Source organism: Balaenoptera musculus, chromosome 20 (genome assembly GCF_009873245.2).
Source record: "Balaenoptera musculus isolate JJ_BM4_2016_0621 chromosome 20, mBalMus1.pri.v3, whole genome shotgun sequence".
NCBI lineage: Eukaryota > Metazoa > Chordata > Mammalia > Artiodactyla > Balaenopteridae > Balaenoptera > Balaenoptera musculus.
Genome location: NC_045804.1, coordinates 16,243,977 through 16,259,724, shown reverse-complemented (window position 1 = coordinate 16,259,724; position 15,748 = coordinate 16,243,977). Strand labels below are relative to the sequence as shown.

The following is a 15,748-nucleotide window of genomic DNA, read 5'->3' as shown; positions in this document are numbered from 1 at the left end:
CTTTCTTACACTTTCTCTTCATTTCCCACCCTCCTCCCCTGACTTTCCTGTGAACCCCTTTTTCTGGAGGGGTGCCAGTCCTGTGACATTACCCCACTGTGGCTTCCTTTTAAGGGTTGACCCTGCCGGGACCTTTTGGAGTCAGCCTGCTGGCACTGGTCTGCCACTTCCACTCCCAACCTCACTCCCTGGCTGGCCTGCAGACGTCTTCTCAAATATCGCTTTGTTTAGCCTCACAAAGGAAACACTATGGGACAAGCGTTTCAGAGGAGACTGAGGCCTCTGAGTGCTGCCAGGCCCTGTGATGTCTTTTCCCTATCCGGGAGGTGTGGCCAAAAGCTGGGTGTAGTGGACACTGTGGGGTCCCACTCTGCTGGCTGGCCCACCCATCCCCCAGCTGCTGGTAGGGCTACTGATAATACCTCACAGCTGCCCCTTGTCTGGAGAATTATATTCAGCTGACAGGAGCTGGATTGCTCTCAGAGCTTGGCTAGTGACTGATGGACGATGGGGTTACACAAAGCCAGTCCCTTTGCCTCAAGGTTATTGTGGTGCCGTTCATGCTCCTGAGCCCACCGTGGGATCAGGCTGAGGGGAGTCTCCGGATGAGACCGCATTCCTGCCAGCTTTTGCCTCCTGCCCTGTCCTGCTTCCCTCCTTCCCTTCTGCTTCCCCAGTAAGTCACTGGAACGAGAATCCTCACCACAAGCTATACCACTAGGGAACCCAACCTCAGAATGCAGTCTTTCTTCTTTCTCCACCCTTCTGCCAGCCCAGTAGTTCTACTCTCTAGATGTCCTTGGCAGCTGGTGCAGATGAGGTTGTATTTCCCTTCCTTCTTGGGAAGCAGACACACACACAGTGAAGGTGTGTCTGAGTCTTTTAATTTATTATTATTTATTTATTATTATTATTATTATTTTTTTTTTTTTGGCTGTGTTGGGTCTTAGTTTCTGTGCGAGGGCTTTCTCTAGTTGTGGCAAGCGGGGGCCACTCTTCATCGCGGTGTGCGGGCCTCTCATCATCGCGGCCTCTCTTGCTGCAGAGCACAGGCTCCAGACGCGCAGGCTCAGTAATTGTGGCTCACGGGCCTAGTTGCTCCGCGGCATGTGGGATCTTCCCAGACCAGGGCTCGAACCCGTGTCCCCTGCACTGGCAGGCAGACTCTCAACCACTGCGCCACCAGGGAAGCCCGGTGTGTCTGAGTCTTGAATGCCAGTGTGGTTCCTAGAGGATTATGCTGGTATCACTCATCCTTTAGTGGGTGATACCCATCCAGAGGGACCCATAGTGGCCAAGAGACATTTGTCAGACCCACTGGGGTCACCGGGGACAGGGCTGCCAGCTAGTTGCTATTTGAGCTTGGCTGTGTACCACGCTCTCCTCCACCATCTTGGGGCCCATCTGCTCACACAATGGCATGGTTTTCAGACCAATTCAGGTTACTTCTCCCTTGCTCCCTGCCTTTCCTGTGATTAACAATCAGATTTCTATTATTCACCCACTTCTTCCTGATTCAGAATCCTGCAGAATGAGTCACCTTTCTGCAGGGTTTAGGAGCCAAGTTTTAAAGCCTTGGTAAATGAATATTAGGGGAATATAGTGTTGAGAGTTAATGCCTACATTTAAGCAGTCCAACCCCCCACCCTAGTCTCTCTGTCCCGTTCCTATACTCATGTAGGAAAGTGAATAGGTCTGTCCTACTAGGGCTGACGGCTCTTTGCAATACTATGATAATACAACCCAGAGCACATGTTGATGGAGGTTTGTGTGAATTTCCAGGAATTTAACTAGGATGTAAGCTCCATGATAGTAGGTACCTTGCCTGTCTTGTTCACTGCTGAGTCTCCAGTGCTCAGGTTGTGGTATGAGCTCAGTAAATATTTGTTGAATGGATGGATAAATAAACATTAATGGCATGCCTACTCTGTACCAGATGTTATGCTAATCCCTATTGTTGGAAAAATGAATATGATATGTGCTCCCCCATCAGGGAGCTCACAATCCAGAAAGAGAAACAGATAAGCAAGCAAATGGGTTGAATATCAGGGTTGAAATAGAGGTATTTATAAGTGCTGGGAGAGCACATGGGCAGACAGTTGATTTGGCCTGGGGAGGTCAGGAAAAGTTATGGAGGGAAAGGAACATTTGGGTTGGGCTTTGAAGGGTGAGTAGGAGTTTGGTAGTGGTCACAGGATGAAAGGGCATCTAGACAGAGGGAACAGCATGCAGAGAAGTATGAGGCTATGAGGACAGTGTAGAAGATGATTAACGGCTCAGTGTGGGGGTGAAAGTGTGGCAATGTGAGGAGGGGTAAAGCCACGATGCTGTCCTGGGGTGGGGCCTCACTGGCTGGTCTGCCCCCTTGGGCTGTGTGTTTTCAGGCCACGGCCAGTGCAGCTGTGGGGACTGCCTGTGTGACTCCGACTGGACCGGCTACTACTGCAACTGTACCACACGCACGGACACCTGCATGTCCAGCAATGGGCTGCTGTGCAGCGGGCGGGGCAAGTGTGAATGCGGCAGCTGCGTCTGCATCCAGCCGGGCTCCTACGGGGACACCTGTGAGAAGTGTCCCACCTGCCCTGATGCCTGCACCTTTAAGAAGTGAGTGGGCAGAGGAGTGAGTTGGAGAGAGTTGAGTGTCTGGGGGTCCCCCAGACTATGCAGGTTCTCTCTGACTCACCAAAGCTTTAGGGAGAGGAGACTGTCACAGCAAATGACTAGCTTTCCTCTTTCCATTGAAAACTTGGGGGAAAACTGGAGGTAGAGCCAAGCGTGAAGGGGACAGAGTAGTACCGGCTGGACTGCTGTTGGAGAAACCTCTCTTTTAGGCAGGATCCTGAATCCCTGAGTTGGGAGGAAGGCTAAAGCAGGTGACTCCTGGGGAATGTTCCAGTGCTGATGTTCTGATTCTGTGCGGGATGCGGGGCTGGGGTTACGGAGGACACTGTGTGAAACAGGAGAAGTTCACCGCTGCAAATGTCCCTCATCTGGGCGTCAGAGGAAGTCCCTGCTAGACCAGGCCTGTGGCACTGCTGTTTCTCTTACTATTTTAAGCAGAGCTGGATTCATGGGCGTGCAACCTGCACATTTGTACAGAACCCCGTGCTTGGAAGGGCTCTACGCTTCGTTTAATGTTCTGCTGTCACTGTTTTGAAATTCCTACTAAGTTTTGAATAAGGAACCTGACATTTTCATTTTGCACCGGGCCCCCAAATTATGAGACCATTTCTGACTTTAAGGCTCCCAGAAGTGGCGTAGGGTTCGCCCTCCTGTCACAGTCTTGGATGGGACATAAAGAAGTTTAATGAAGTTACCGGGGGCCTCTGCCTACCTGGCCTTACCTATAGGTGAGGAGGGCACTCCCACCCCGAACTCCAGACGTGACTATCTGGGACCCCAGGATTGTCTTACAGATGTTTTTGTTTGTGTTTGTTTTCTGGGGTGGAACAGTTTTCCTGGTGTATGGCGGGCAGAGCCAGACTGAAACGCATTTAGGTTTGTTCCTTCCCTGCCTTCATCCCTATATCCTCTCTCCTTTAGAGAGTGCGTGGAGTGTAAGAAGTTTAACCGAGGAGCCCTATACGAGGAGAATACCTGCAGCCGTTACTGTCGTGATGAGATTGAGCCTGTGAAGGAGCTTAGTAAGTTCGGCATGTCATACAGTTGCACACACCCACGTTCTAAATTTTTCCGATTTAATCCCATAACCTATCCAAGTCTCATCTGTAAAAGGGAAGAGTAATTCCTACCTCAAAGGCATGTTGTGAAGGCCTGATGTACAGTAGGCACTTAAAAGCTGGCTTTCTTGAGAGTCCTCCTGCATCTTTACTAATCTGTTCAGCAGTCCCTTCCCCTTCTGCTTCCCAGAGCCCACGGGCTCAGCAAAATCCTGCAAATAACCTTTAAAGTATGTATAAATCAGGCAACTCTAACTTTACCACCCCAAGGAAAGGAAGATAATGTACCCCATTTTACAGATGAAGAAACTGAGGCACAGAGTGAAGAAGTGGTTGCCCATGATAATCTTAGCTTAGTAGGCTAGTAATCATTTACTAAGTTTATCTAACTAAGAGTGTTAAGCAATGCCCAGGCATACAGCTTTGCTGGTTTAGAGGGAAACCTTCGCCCTTATGGATTTGTAGCCAAAATCATTAGCCTGAAGCCCTTTTGGCTCTCCAGAGCCCCTCCTGGAGTAAGACAGATAGAAACATGATGGAGAGCAAAACTCTTGCCTGCAATTATTCTGGTTTGTATTTCATCTTGACTTAAAAGGAGATGATCTTTGCTGCTGTCACATACCTGACGTGGTTATCTGGGCCAGCTAGGCATTGGGTGGTGCCAGGAGATGGCAATCTCTCTGGAGATGGTGATCTCCCATGAAGGCAAGAAACACATTTTCAGTGAGAGCCACAGTAATACACAGCTAGCCAGCCAGCTTCTGGGTGGGGTGTTATGGGAAAGAGTTAGATCTCTGGACCCTTTGGCTAATATCAAAAGTGGGGCTGGAGTGAGGGTAGTGATTTGGGGATTGAGTTTGAAGAGACAGTTTTTCCTCTGGAGGAGACCAGGCTTCCTATGATTAGCTTAGATGGAACAGGCTGCTGAGATAGGAGATATTTTTATCATCTAGACCAGATGGGTATTCCAAGTTAGTCGGTAAGTACCCCAGCCCCCCACCATGATAACCATAAAAATAAATGCTTCTTTGTATGGAATTTTATAACTCATACAAATTATAAAAGTATCTTTTCATGCACATTATCTTATTCTTCTCCCAACAACCTAGTAAAGTCGAACTTAGTACTATTGTTATCTTCATTTTGAGGATAAGGAAATTGAATCTCAAGAAAGTTAAGTAACTTGCCCAAGCAAATTAGTGGTGAGTTAAGATCAGAACTAAATCCTGAAACCCTTACTCTTTCTACTGTCCTATAATACTACTGGTTTACTGAAGGCATATTGAGTTAAAGTCCGTAGGATGTGCTTTGAGACTCACGTCCTAGTCCTACTCCATCACTTATTTGCTGTGTGACCTTGGTACATTTGCTTAGTCTTGTAGGGCATAGTGCAGCTGGTGGAGGGTAAGCCATAGTTTCACAGTCAGAATAACAGGTTTTAGAATTAGAAGGGATGAAGCCAACAAAACATGATGGGAGTCAGAGAAGAGGAGATGTCTCTGGAGAGGAACACTGGATTGGAAGCAGAAATAGAAGAAATATAAGGGCTGAGTAAACAAACTATTGAGACTCATTGAGCAAGCAGAGAAAGGAAAGAGGGGGAAGGGAAAGCCCACTGTGTGTTAGGTAGTTTACTTCATGCTGTTTGATTCTCAACCATCCCTGTGAGTGAGGGTATCTTTTCTTCGATTAGAAGAAGAGAGAGATTCGATGAGGTCAAGTAACTTAGCCAAGATCACATAGCTGGTAGGTGATAGAGCCAGGTTTTGAATCAGCTTATTTAATACTTTTATGTCATGTCCCTTCCAGAGGAAAGAATAAGAACCGAAAAGGGCCTGTGAGGGACAAAGTACATCAGCGAGGGTCATCTAGAGGCAATTGCCAGGCACCACAGCCCTGTCAAATCTAGGCATCTTGCCTAATGTCAGGCATACGGTTTCCTGTCACGTGCTTTCCCAGACGTCCCATGACTGGCTTTGGAGGTGGCTCCATCTTTCCGGAATTGACTTGTTTTTCATTCTCCCATCTTTCCACCTCCCCCAGAGGACACTGGAAAGGATGCTGTGAATTGTACCTACAAGAATGAAGAGGACTGTGTCGTCAGATTCCAGTACTATGAAGACTCCAGTGGGAAGTCCATCCTGTATGTGGTAGAAGAGCCCGGTGAGTGAACCCTGAGGGTCCCGACCCTGCCCCACAGGGAGAGGGAGACCAATATCAGACAGTTATTTCCACCCATCACTCCTCTTAAACAGAGCAGCCAGATTAAACCTGACCTTACAAGTGATAAGTCAGGGCCTGTTATCTGGGTGTGGGGGTATATAAATACAAATATTGGCAAGAAATGACTTGCTAATTTAGGAGATAGAAAAATAAGAAGGTGGGTAAGGAGAGGAAGAAGGGAGGTATGGAGCTCATCAAGGAACAGAGTATATATAGCATGGTGTTTTTTGAGGTGATAATGTTAAGAAGTAGGGAATTTCAATTCTAGCACTTTCCAGCACAAGGCATCTGCTCTTCTAAAAGTTAAATGGTTGCCAAGAGCAACCTGCTTGCCGCTTCAGAGGAAGGCCTGAGGTTTGAGGGCAAGCTGCCCTTGCCAGCTTCACCACAAGATGTGGTTAAGGGTTTGAGGCACCAGCCCAAGGCTGCCTTGAACGCTGAAAAGTTACCTCTTGTTCTCAAGACCCTCTGGAAGCAGGAGAGCTCATCCCGTCATACACAGACCCACCACAGGTTTGTCACCATCCAGCATGGTAGATTTGCTTGCTTCCCCTTATTTCCTTCATCTCCTTTCTTTCCCTTAAACAACGGACTCAGTGATGAATCATTTGACAATATTTTTGAGTACTTATTATATATCAGGCAGTGGGCTAGGTGCTGGGGATATAACAGTAAATAAGGCGGATGTGGTACTCACAGACCACGGGGGAGAGAGGCATGTAAATCGGTAATGACACTGCAGAGGGATAAAGGCTACAGTATGACGGCCGTTGGGGATGGGAGGGGTGGGCAAGAACTTTCGGGAGTGAAGAAACAATGTCTGAAGGCAGAGGGTAAATCAATTGGTCACTGGACATTCTTTACAGCCGTAGGAATTTCTTCAAATCATTCTTTAGACCAGTGGCTAGCAAACTTTTTCTGTAAAGGGCCAGATATTAAATATTTTAGGCTTTGTGGGCCAGATGGTCTCTGCTGTGACTACTCAACTCTGACACAGTAGCAGGAAAGCAACCATAGACTATATGCAAATGAAGGGGTCTGGCTGCGTTTACAGAAGTAGGTGGCCAGCTGCATTTGGCTTACTGGCTGTCGTTTGCTGGCCCCTGCTTTAGGGCAGTGGTTCTCAAACTTTTGTATGTTCCCTTGTTAAAAAATCCAGAGTCCTGAGGCCTGTCTTACTTCCACAAGCCTATGCCTCTGTGTTCTTTGTTAATGCTCCTGGTAACTGTGATAAATTCCCCAGTGTTTGAATGCCTCTGCTTTAGATATATCACGTCCCCTGATGAGCCATCTCGGACCTCCTCCAGCCTCCATTCCGAGGACTAGATTTGGTGACCTGTTTGATTCTCACAGCAGCTGTGCTTCCCTTTAGATGGCCCTTCATCACACTATCAAATTGCTTCTTTAATCACCAGTCTCCCTCAGCTGATCATAAGTTCCATGAACACGGGAATGGTGTCGGTCTTATCTACTGTTATATCCCCATACTTGGCTCAGTCATTTACAGAGAAGATACTTAATACACAGTTTTTGAATGAATTAATAGGACTGATTATTCCTAGGAGACAGACAGACTTATATACATCTTAATGTCTGTTGGGAGAATTTTAGCTGCTTAAAGAAGGGAGGGGTTGAAGGTGGGAAGAGGGCTACATCTGTGTCACCCAGGGTGTTGCTGTCCCCGTGGGTAGAGGAAAGCATGGGGTCCCCATTTGTGGTATTGTTCATCAGCCTTTCCAGAACTCTCATCCTTTATAAGGGAGAAGGAAGGTAAGGAAAGGGCATCACCTTAGTTTTGTTTTGTGACTCAGGGAAGGCTGGCGTGGGGAAGTGGAGAGGGAAGAGTCTGGGTATATCTCTCTGGGGGAGCAGATGTAGGTTAGTTTGGCCATGACTTCCTCACACTTTCCCATCCACCTGTGTTAACACATTAAATGGATTTTTCCACAACCTCCTGATCTGTACCATTGTCCCTTCTCATTACAGAAGGACAGTGTGTTCTTGCTTTGGGGTTTAACATTACTTCATCTCTTTGTTATAACAATCCGGCTGGTGCTCCTGCTGTATCACTTACCAAAATCATTTGACCTGGTATTCTGAGACTGGAATCTACTGCCTGGAGTTGTGGGGAACGAAGATGACAACTGGGATGGTAACACGTAACTAGTTAACAGAGCGGAGGGTAACTTTTTAGGCTTACTGCCAGTAGACCCCTTCCTCCACATTAGGAGATGGGACGCTAGACCTACGTTTCCTACCTTGCCGTCCTGGAATTCCAAGTTCTGCCTCTCCTCTCACCCCCACCTCCAATCATTTTCAGGGTCTCTGGCTTTTAGAAGAAGGCAGCGTCTGGGGCCCTGAGTGTAGGAGGAGATTATTCTCATTCTCTTCCCTGACTCATGCCCTTGCAGATGTCCTTTTTGAAGGGCTGAGCCACTGCAGGGCAGTGAAGAGGGCACCACCAGAGTTTGGCATTGGCCAAGTGGTGTTCAGCCCTCAGGGTATGAGCTCCCCTGAGCTGAGCCCTCATCACTTCCAGATAGTGTTGCCTGATAAAATACAATATGTCCCATGCAATATGTGGTACATACTTAAAAAGTTATTTGTTATTTATCTGAAATTCAAATTTAACTGGACTTCCTGTACTTTTGTTTGTCAAGTCTGCTAACCCTACCCTGTCTTCCCTGACCTTGGGTCATCACCCGCCGTGGGTCATCATCATTGTGGCTGGGAGGACCCTCCAGAGACCACCTGATCTTGTGTCTGCTTCCAGGAAGCCTGCCATCCACCCCCTTCAGGACAGACGGCTAAGAGATTTAATTTTTCCCCTGAAGATCTGGCATTCTACCTGTCCTGCCTGTACTGACATGTAACATTGAAGAGATTCCACTTTGAGGTCTGAGGGTCAGCCCTACCTCAGTCTTCCAGAGAATTCGTAACTGCTTTTCCCAGAAGAACAGGGGCCCTTTACTCCTAGGACCTCGGACACTGGAACCTCACAGCCTCTCTCCAGACATTTCTTTAATTATAGACAGGTTGTAATTTGGTGGGATGGGAAATAGCCAGCTTGGATTCTGGTGGTGGCTGTTTTGGGGTAGTGTGTGGTGAGCATAGTGTATATGTTTAGAGAAGAAGGTGGGAGACACTGTGGAAAGTAGGTGTGACTCCTGTCCAGGCCCATCAATACTCACATATACAAACACCTAATTACATAACACCTGGGAAGTTACCGGAGCGAGGTCACTCATCAGACGTCTGTGGTTGATGGGAAGCAGAGCTGTTCAGAGCAAGCTCGTCTTGGCCCTCAGAGGGGTGACGTGCCTCTGTTTTTGTTGGTTGTTGACTGGGATTGAACAGGAAGTCGGTTCTCAATAGGGTTAGGATTTTGGATGACTGAATATTTTGGGAAGAAACCCAAAATATTGTCTTGGCTGGCAGACCTCCTAGTCTCAAAGTATGCTAAAATGGTCATTGGTTCCCAGCCCTCGGGGCTGTTAAATATCTGAACTAGGGCAACTAACTCAAATGCCTACAGGAGCTGGGTAAGTAAATTAGGGAAAACAGGGACACCAGTAATAATGGTAGCTGATATTTATTGAGCACTGACTCTGCCAGGCACTGTTCTGAGTTCTTTCAATATATTTAACTTAATTATTCCTCATAATAAATTTTTGAAGTCGGGGCTATTACTGTTAGAGATGGAGAAATGGGAAACAGACACCCAGAAAGGTTAAATAATTTATCAAAGGTCATATAGCAGAGTAAGTGGAAAGCCAGGATTCACACCCAGGCAGTCTGGCTCCAGAGCCCACAGTGGCACAAACTCAATGACAAGTCACACTTTGCCTCTGTTTAGTGGAGAAAAGAGAGAGTAGTGAGGAGTCTGGCAAACTAAAAAACATGTCCCATCTAAAAGGGGCAGCTGCTCCTCAGCCCTAGCCATTTACAACCCTATAAAAATATAGGTTCAGTGTTTCTAGGTCTTTTGACTTTTTTTTTTTAAAGAGAAGAAGAATCTGAAGTTCTAAGGGGAGAATCTCCTGATTATTCAATGTTGCCCACAAAATCAAATTTTTAATAAACAATTGTGTGGGTCTTCCCTGGTGGTGCAGTGGTTAAGAATCCGCCTGCCAATGCAGGGGACACGGGTTCGAGACCTGGTCCGTGAAGATCCCACATGCCGGGGAACAGCTAAGTCCGTGCGCCACAACTACTGAGCCCGTGCGCCTAGAGCCTGTGCTCCACAACAAGAGAAGCCACCGCGATGAGAAGTCCGCGCGCCGCAAAGAAGAGTAGCCCCCGCTTGCGCAACTGGAGAAAGCCCGCGCACAGCAACAAAGACCCCACGCAGCCAAAAATAAATAAATTTATTTTAAAAAATTAAAAAACAAAAACCAATTGTGTGAACTCACACAGAGTAGGCTAGATTCCACCTGTGGGTGACCAACTAACAACCTCTGATTTAAAACAACCAGGACAGATTATTGCTGCTCTAAAGCTTGTAACCCCCTCCTTTAAAAAATTAATTGGCTTATTTTATAAGTCCTGTTCCCTTTAGATAACTTTCTAGTGTGAGTTGGCCAAAAAGTTCATTCGGGTTTTTCATAACATCGGCCGGAAGAACCCAAACGAACTTTTTGGCCAACCCAATACTTTATTACTTTGTCAAGAAGATCTTATTTATAGCCAATTCGAATGATTCCTGTTCCATTGCCAACCACCCTGCTCTGTGCTCTCTCCTGACAGAGTGTCCCAAGGGTCCTGACATCCTGGTGGTCCTGCTTTCAGTGATGGGGGCCATTCTGCTCATCGGCCTTGCTACTCTGCTCATCTGGAAGCTCCTCATCACCATCCATGACCGGAAGGAGTTTGCTAAATTTGAGGAAGAGAGAGCCAGAGCCAAATGGGACACAGTAAGAGGCTGGGCTGAGCTGGGCATTTTCTTGAGTCTCTGGTTCAAGAGTCTCAAGAGGAAGCAGCAGATGCTTATTTAGGGTGGTCAGCTTCAGCCAGCACCATAGTTTCCCAGTTAACCTCTGTTCTGGAAACTGAGAGATGGTCTAACTGTCCTGTTGTCCTTATGCTTCTTGGAAACCACCTGATTCTCTCTCTGCCGCATCAGTGAGTACCAGCTGAGCACAGATAGGGCTCAGCTCTGCTCTGGACACTGCGAAGTGATGAAAAGGAAACTTATTCTCTGAGTGAGGGAGACAGAACAAACTTGAGAATCCTACACTGAGGACATATAGTAATACATTATATACTGATGAAAGCATTAAACACAAACAGAGACAGATAATAATAACTAACATTTACTGAGGATTTACCATGTACCAGGAACTGTTCTAATTGCTTTTTATGTATTAATTTATTTCATCTCTGTAACAGCCCTGTGTGGTAGGTGACATTATTATTCCCATTTTATAGACAAAGAAACTGAGTATAGAGAAGTTAAGCAGCTTCCCTGATTGTGGGAGGGAGTTAGGTTATGATAGGAATTATTTGGGGTCAGCCTTTTAAAAGTATGCTCCCTGAAGTTTATCCTAATTGAATCCAATCAAACAAGCATTTATTGAGAACCTTCTATATACTTAAGTTTACTCTGTTCTCCTTTGGCTCATGTTCCACATTTTAACTTTTTTCCAGACCTTCCAAATGACCGACTCCCTGAATATCTGAGGTTAGGCTGAAAGTTTGTTCCCATTGGATGGTGACCTCAGGCCATCGTACTCAAGGGTCCCAAGAAACTGCGATGTTTCTGTTCGGATGATGTAGAAATCCTGACTCTCTGAGGCACATGAGAATGTGCTCTGTTTCTTGAGGCTACCACTAAGGACTACTAGACCTAATGGGATTTGTCACTTTTTGTTAGAAAATAATTTGGGAAACCAAATTATTGTGAGGACCTTTTTCCTGAAAACATGACAGTTTGTGGGTAGTGCTTGAGGGATGAGATGAAAACAGATTAAGAATTATTAGAGCAAATGTGGTCCTATATGTTCCAACCACCGCCTGCTACATTTCTCTTCTCTGCCCACACAGTCACAACCAAGAAAAAAGGGGAGAAGGGCAAAAGAGAGAGTTTATAGGGAAGGAGGAAATAGGAAATACTGGCTAAAAGCTATCTTGAAGTGTTTTGGTTTCACCAAAAGTGATGGGCTGAATTTAACCCCTTAGGCATGGTGGCAGGATAGCATTCCACTTTCTCTCTCCTCTTACTTCCTATCCATTCCCTCCTTAAGAGCAAATGTGTGAGTACTATGAGCGTCAAGCTGTCCATCGATGGTGTATCCCAGAGAAGAGTGTCTTGGGTAAACATCTCAGATGACATGTAAACCCTGAGGGTAGGGAAGAATTGAGGAATTCACTGTAAGACATTTTTCTGTTCTCTCCGCAGGCCAACAACCCACTGTATAAAGAGGCCACGTCCACCTTCACCAACATCACCTATCGGGGCACTTAATGACAAGCAGTCATCCTCAGATCACTATCAGACTGTCCCAGGATTGTGGGTGTCTCTGCTGTCGTGTTTACAGGGGCAATACCTGTGGGGCGGAATTGGGGGCTTGGAGTGGGGTGGGTTGGAAGAATGTGGGTCTCTGTGTGTGTGTGCGTGTGAGTGTGCTGCGTGTGGGAGAGTGTGTAACTTAAAACTTGTGATGTGTCCCAGATAAGCAGAGCTCCTCAGCCTTTGTCCTCAGAACACCTCCTTCAGGGAGTCTTCCTGCTTAACCTGAGGGTGACCTACGTACCTGAGCAGGTATTCTTCATTACCTCAGTGGGAAGCCAGCTTTCCTTCTCAGGCCATTCCTGCCCTGGAGGGCAGGGCCAAGGCCTCTCATTTCAGAGGAAGGGACCTTGGTTTACCCTGTGTTCATGGTTCCTGGGCCTGACTCTCAGCAGCTCTGGTAGGAACTTCCAGGCTTTGCAGCCTTGCTGTGTCATCCATGCCCCTAGCTCCTCTCCCTTCCCTCAGGCAGAAGGAGAAATCCGGGGAGAGCTGAACCATCAGAGCTGCCTGTCTTGGCCATCACCTCAATCCAGCATGGTTCTCTCCTAAAGGAAGTCCTTGCTACCTATTCTTCAGTCTGTTGGGAGTGAGGATGGCAGGGTCACCCACGGGTCATGCATGGCCTGGGGTTAAGGTGCCCGAGTTCCCCAGTTCATAATCATAACCCTTCAGATTTGCCTCATTGACAGCTCTACCCTAGTGATTCGTGTAGAAAAAGTGTGTCACCCTTAGACCAGCAACACCTCTTTACCTCCTATTCCACCCTCTCACTACTATAGACATTTGCTACATACTGGGAATTTCTCTCATGACCAGAAGCTTTTCCTTCCAGGGAGAGTGCTATGGTTAGAGCCAGAGGTCTGGCCTCACCCTTCAGGCCCTCTGTCTCGTGTCCAAGGCACCTCCACACACCCAACCCTGTGCTTCTGTGTGCTACATCCACCCATGGGGCTGATTGCATTTATCTACCTCTTGGGTGTCTTGTGAAGGAGTCATTCCCATGGGTCTTTGAGTCTGCTGGGCATAAGTGCCAGGGTGGAATGATGGGCCAGTCGTATCAGCATGTGTGGCCCATTCTCCTATGGGCAACCTCATTTTAACTCAGTCTTTAATCTGAGAGGCCACAAGTGCAATTTTGTTTTATTTTTCTCATTGGGGCACCTGAAACCATGATGAGGCTTGTTTAATCTAAAGGAGCATAGATATAAACACACTTGCATTATATTTGTGATTTGATGATGAAGAAGAAAAGGGTGAAAAGCCACACAGACTTGGGCTGGATGCAGACACTCCCACTTGGCATCATTCATAGCAAGTTGCTGCCCAGTTGCTGGGTCTGTAAGGGCTCTCTCATCCCTGAAGCCTGTGGGGATGGACACATGGACATGCTGGACCTTTCCCAAGCAGGAGGAGGTAAAGGGGCTGTTCTTTTTTTCTAGCAAAAGCAGAAAAACTCCATTGGTGTTTACATTCGTTCAGCGTTAACCACCACCACCACTCCCCAAGAAAAAGGGAAGGGCCTAAAAACAGCGGTCTGATGGTCAGAAAATCTAAGTCCTGGCCTCAGTGTTGCAGCTAAGGAACTTTAACCTTAATTAAAGCAAGTTACTTTCTTTTCCCTGGGGCTCAGTTTTCTAGTTTGAAAAATGATGGGTTTGGACCAGCCAGTCTAGGAGGTATCTTTCAGTATCAACAGTCTGTGATGCTGGGACTTACTGTGGCATCAAACATGCAGTCAGGATTCTGTGGGATGTTGATACTGTTTGTTTTTTCAGTTGGGAGACCTGGCTCTGGCAAGAGCAGATGTCATCGCATATCACCTTTCTCAATGAAAAAGCTTCATTCTATCGTCTCACAGAACCCCTTTTCCAACTTTTGTTGGTAGTTATGTCTTCTGATGTAGCACTTAAGCTCCACTTAGTTATTATTTCTTTGTTCACTTTGCACATGGTTTCATCCACGAATTGGGGAAGAGGACTCCATAAGAACTAGCTGAAATGTGTCTTCTGTATCCATGTGTTAACATTGAGAATAAGCCTTGGGATTAGGAACAGGACAGATGACCGAGCCCTGCCTCACTCATGGATTACACCTTCCTGTTGAGGATGGTTATGTTGTAGAGGGATAAATGGGGAGGGATGATCATGAATCCAAGAAGTTTAGAATCTAACTATAACCTTTGGCTACTGAGAAAAGACTCCACTGGAGTAACAGTTGGTCACTTTCTTTAGATAAAATGGTTTATATGAAGAAACTGTATCAAAGGAGGAGGAACATGTATTCAAAGGATGAAACAAACAGTAAGAATCTTGTCTGAGCTTCTGGAATGAGGCTTATAGTCTTTGAAGATCGGTACTGTTTGTATGAGGGGAGAAGCTGTAGCTGTGTTCCCGAGATAGCAAACAGCAGTCAGTTTTGGCATTGTGTAGGGTCAACATCAAAATAGTATTTTAGCCTCAGACAAAACAGCCCGAAGAAGTTATTTGTGCCTAGCTCTTTTGGAGATATTTTACATTCAATCTCAGGGTCTGTGGACAATAATGGGAAATTTTGAACATTCCTGACAAGTTGTCACATAAGAAGTCAGTTCTTTACCTCTCAGATATTCCTAGACCATCCATGATTTCAAGATACTTCTCTTTGTTAAATATTCCTGGTTGAAATTACCTACGTGACTTCCTGACTTACTAACCACCTCCTCTGTTTGAGTTGTGCAACGGTGAATTAAATGTGCTTTCCAAAAAGAATTGGCTTAAGGCTGCCCAGTGCTTCCTGTGTTGTTATTTCTGTTTCCTTTGGGTGAATAAGAGTAAGTGTCACTGCCTTACAAATGATTATTTTAGAACAAGCGTGCTTCCAAATGTAACAGAATGATGATGATTCTGGGAACTGAAGTTAGTTTTGGAACCTAGAGCTTTTCTTTAGACTTTAGTAACAAAATGAGTACATTTTTACTGTTATGAGAGTCAGAGTTGTTTTTTTTTTTTAATTGGAGATTTTTTAGGAACTTGTATAATCTCAACAGACCAGACTGTCAATTTAGTCTAGGTTTTGTTTGCAGGAAGCATAAATTAGTAAAATAAAGGCTTAATGGCAAATTACTTACAGGACCATTTAAATGCCCAACTTTTATTTAAGGCAGTGGGTTTCAAAGTGTTGGCCCTAGGACCAGATGATCTAAGTCCCCCTGGTGATTTTTTTGCATGCTCAGGTTTGAGAACCACTGATTTAAGGAATCACATACCTATTCTTTCTGGCTTAGAAAGAAGTTTACAATAAGTCAGCTCAGTTACTAAAAGATTAAGAACATACCTTGGCTGATAGATTAAGA

At 46.0% G+C, this 15,748-nt stretch overlaps 1 protein-coding gene across 1 annotated transcript in view; it reads left to right on the top strand.

Annotated features, from left to right (window-relative positions):
• The window catches only part of ITGB3 (integrin subunit beta 3), a 50,586-nt gene extending 35,418 nt beyond the window's left edge, over positions 1 to 15,168 (top strand). Inside the window, exons 11-15 of the mRNA XM_036837189.1 lie at positions 2,385 to 2,607; positions 3,547 to 3,647; positions 5,727 to 5,846; positions 10,653 to 10,819; positions 12,304 to 15,168. Coding sequence (XP_036693084.1) covers positions 2,385 to 2,607; positions 3,547 to 3,647; positions 5,727 to 5,846; positions 10,653 to 10,819; positions 12,304 to 12,369 — 677 coding nt within the window. The 3' untranslated portion in view covers positions 12,370 to 15,168. The remainder of the gene's footprint in view (positions 1 to 2,384; positions 2,608 to 3,546; positions 3,648 to 5,726; positions 5,847 to 10,652; positions 10,820 to 12,303) is intronic.
• The last annotated feature ends 580 nt before the right edge of the window (positions 15,169 to 15,748 follow it).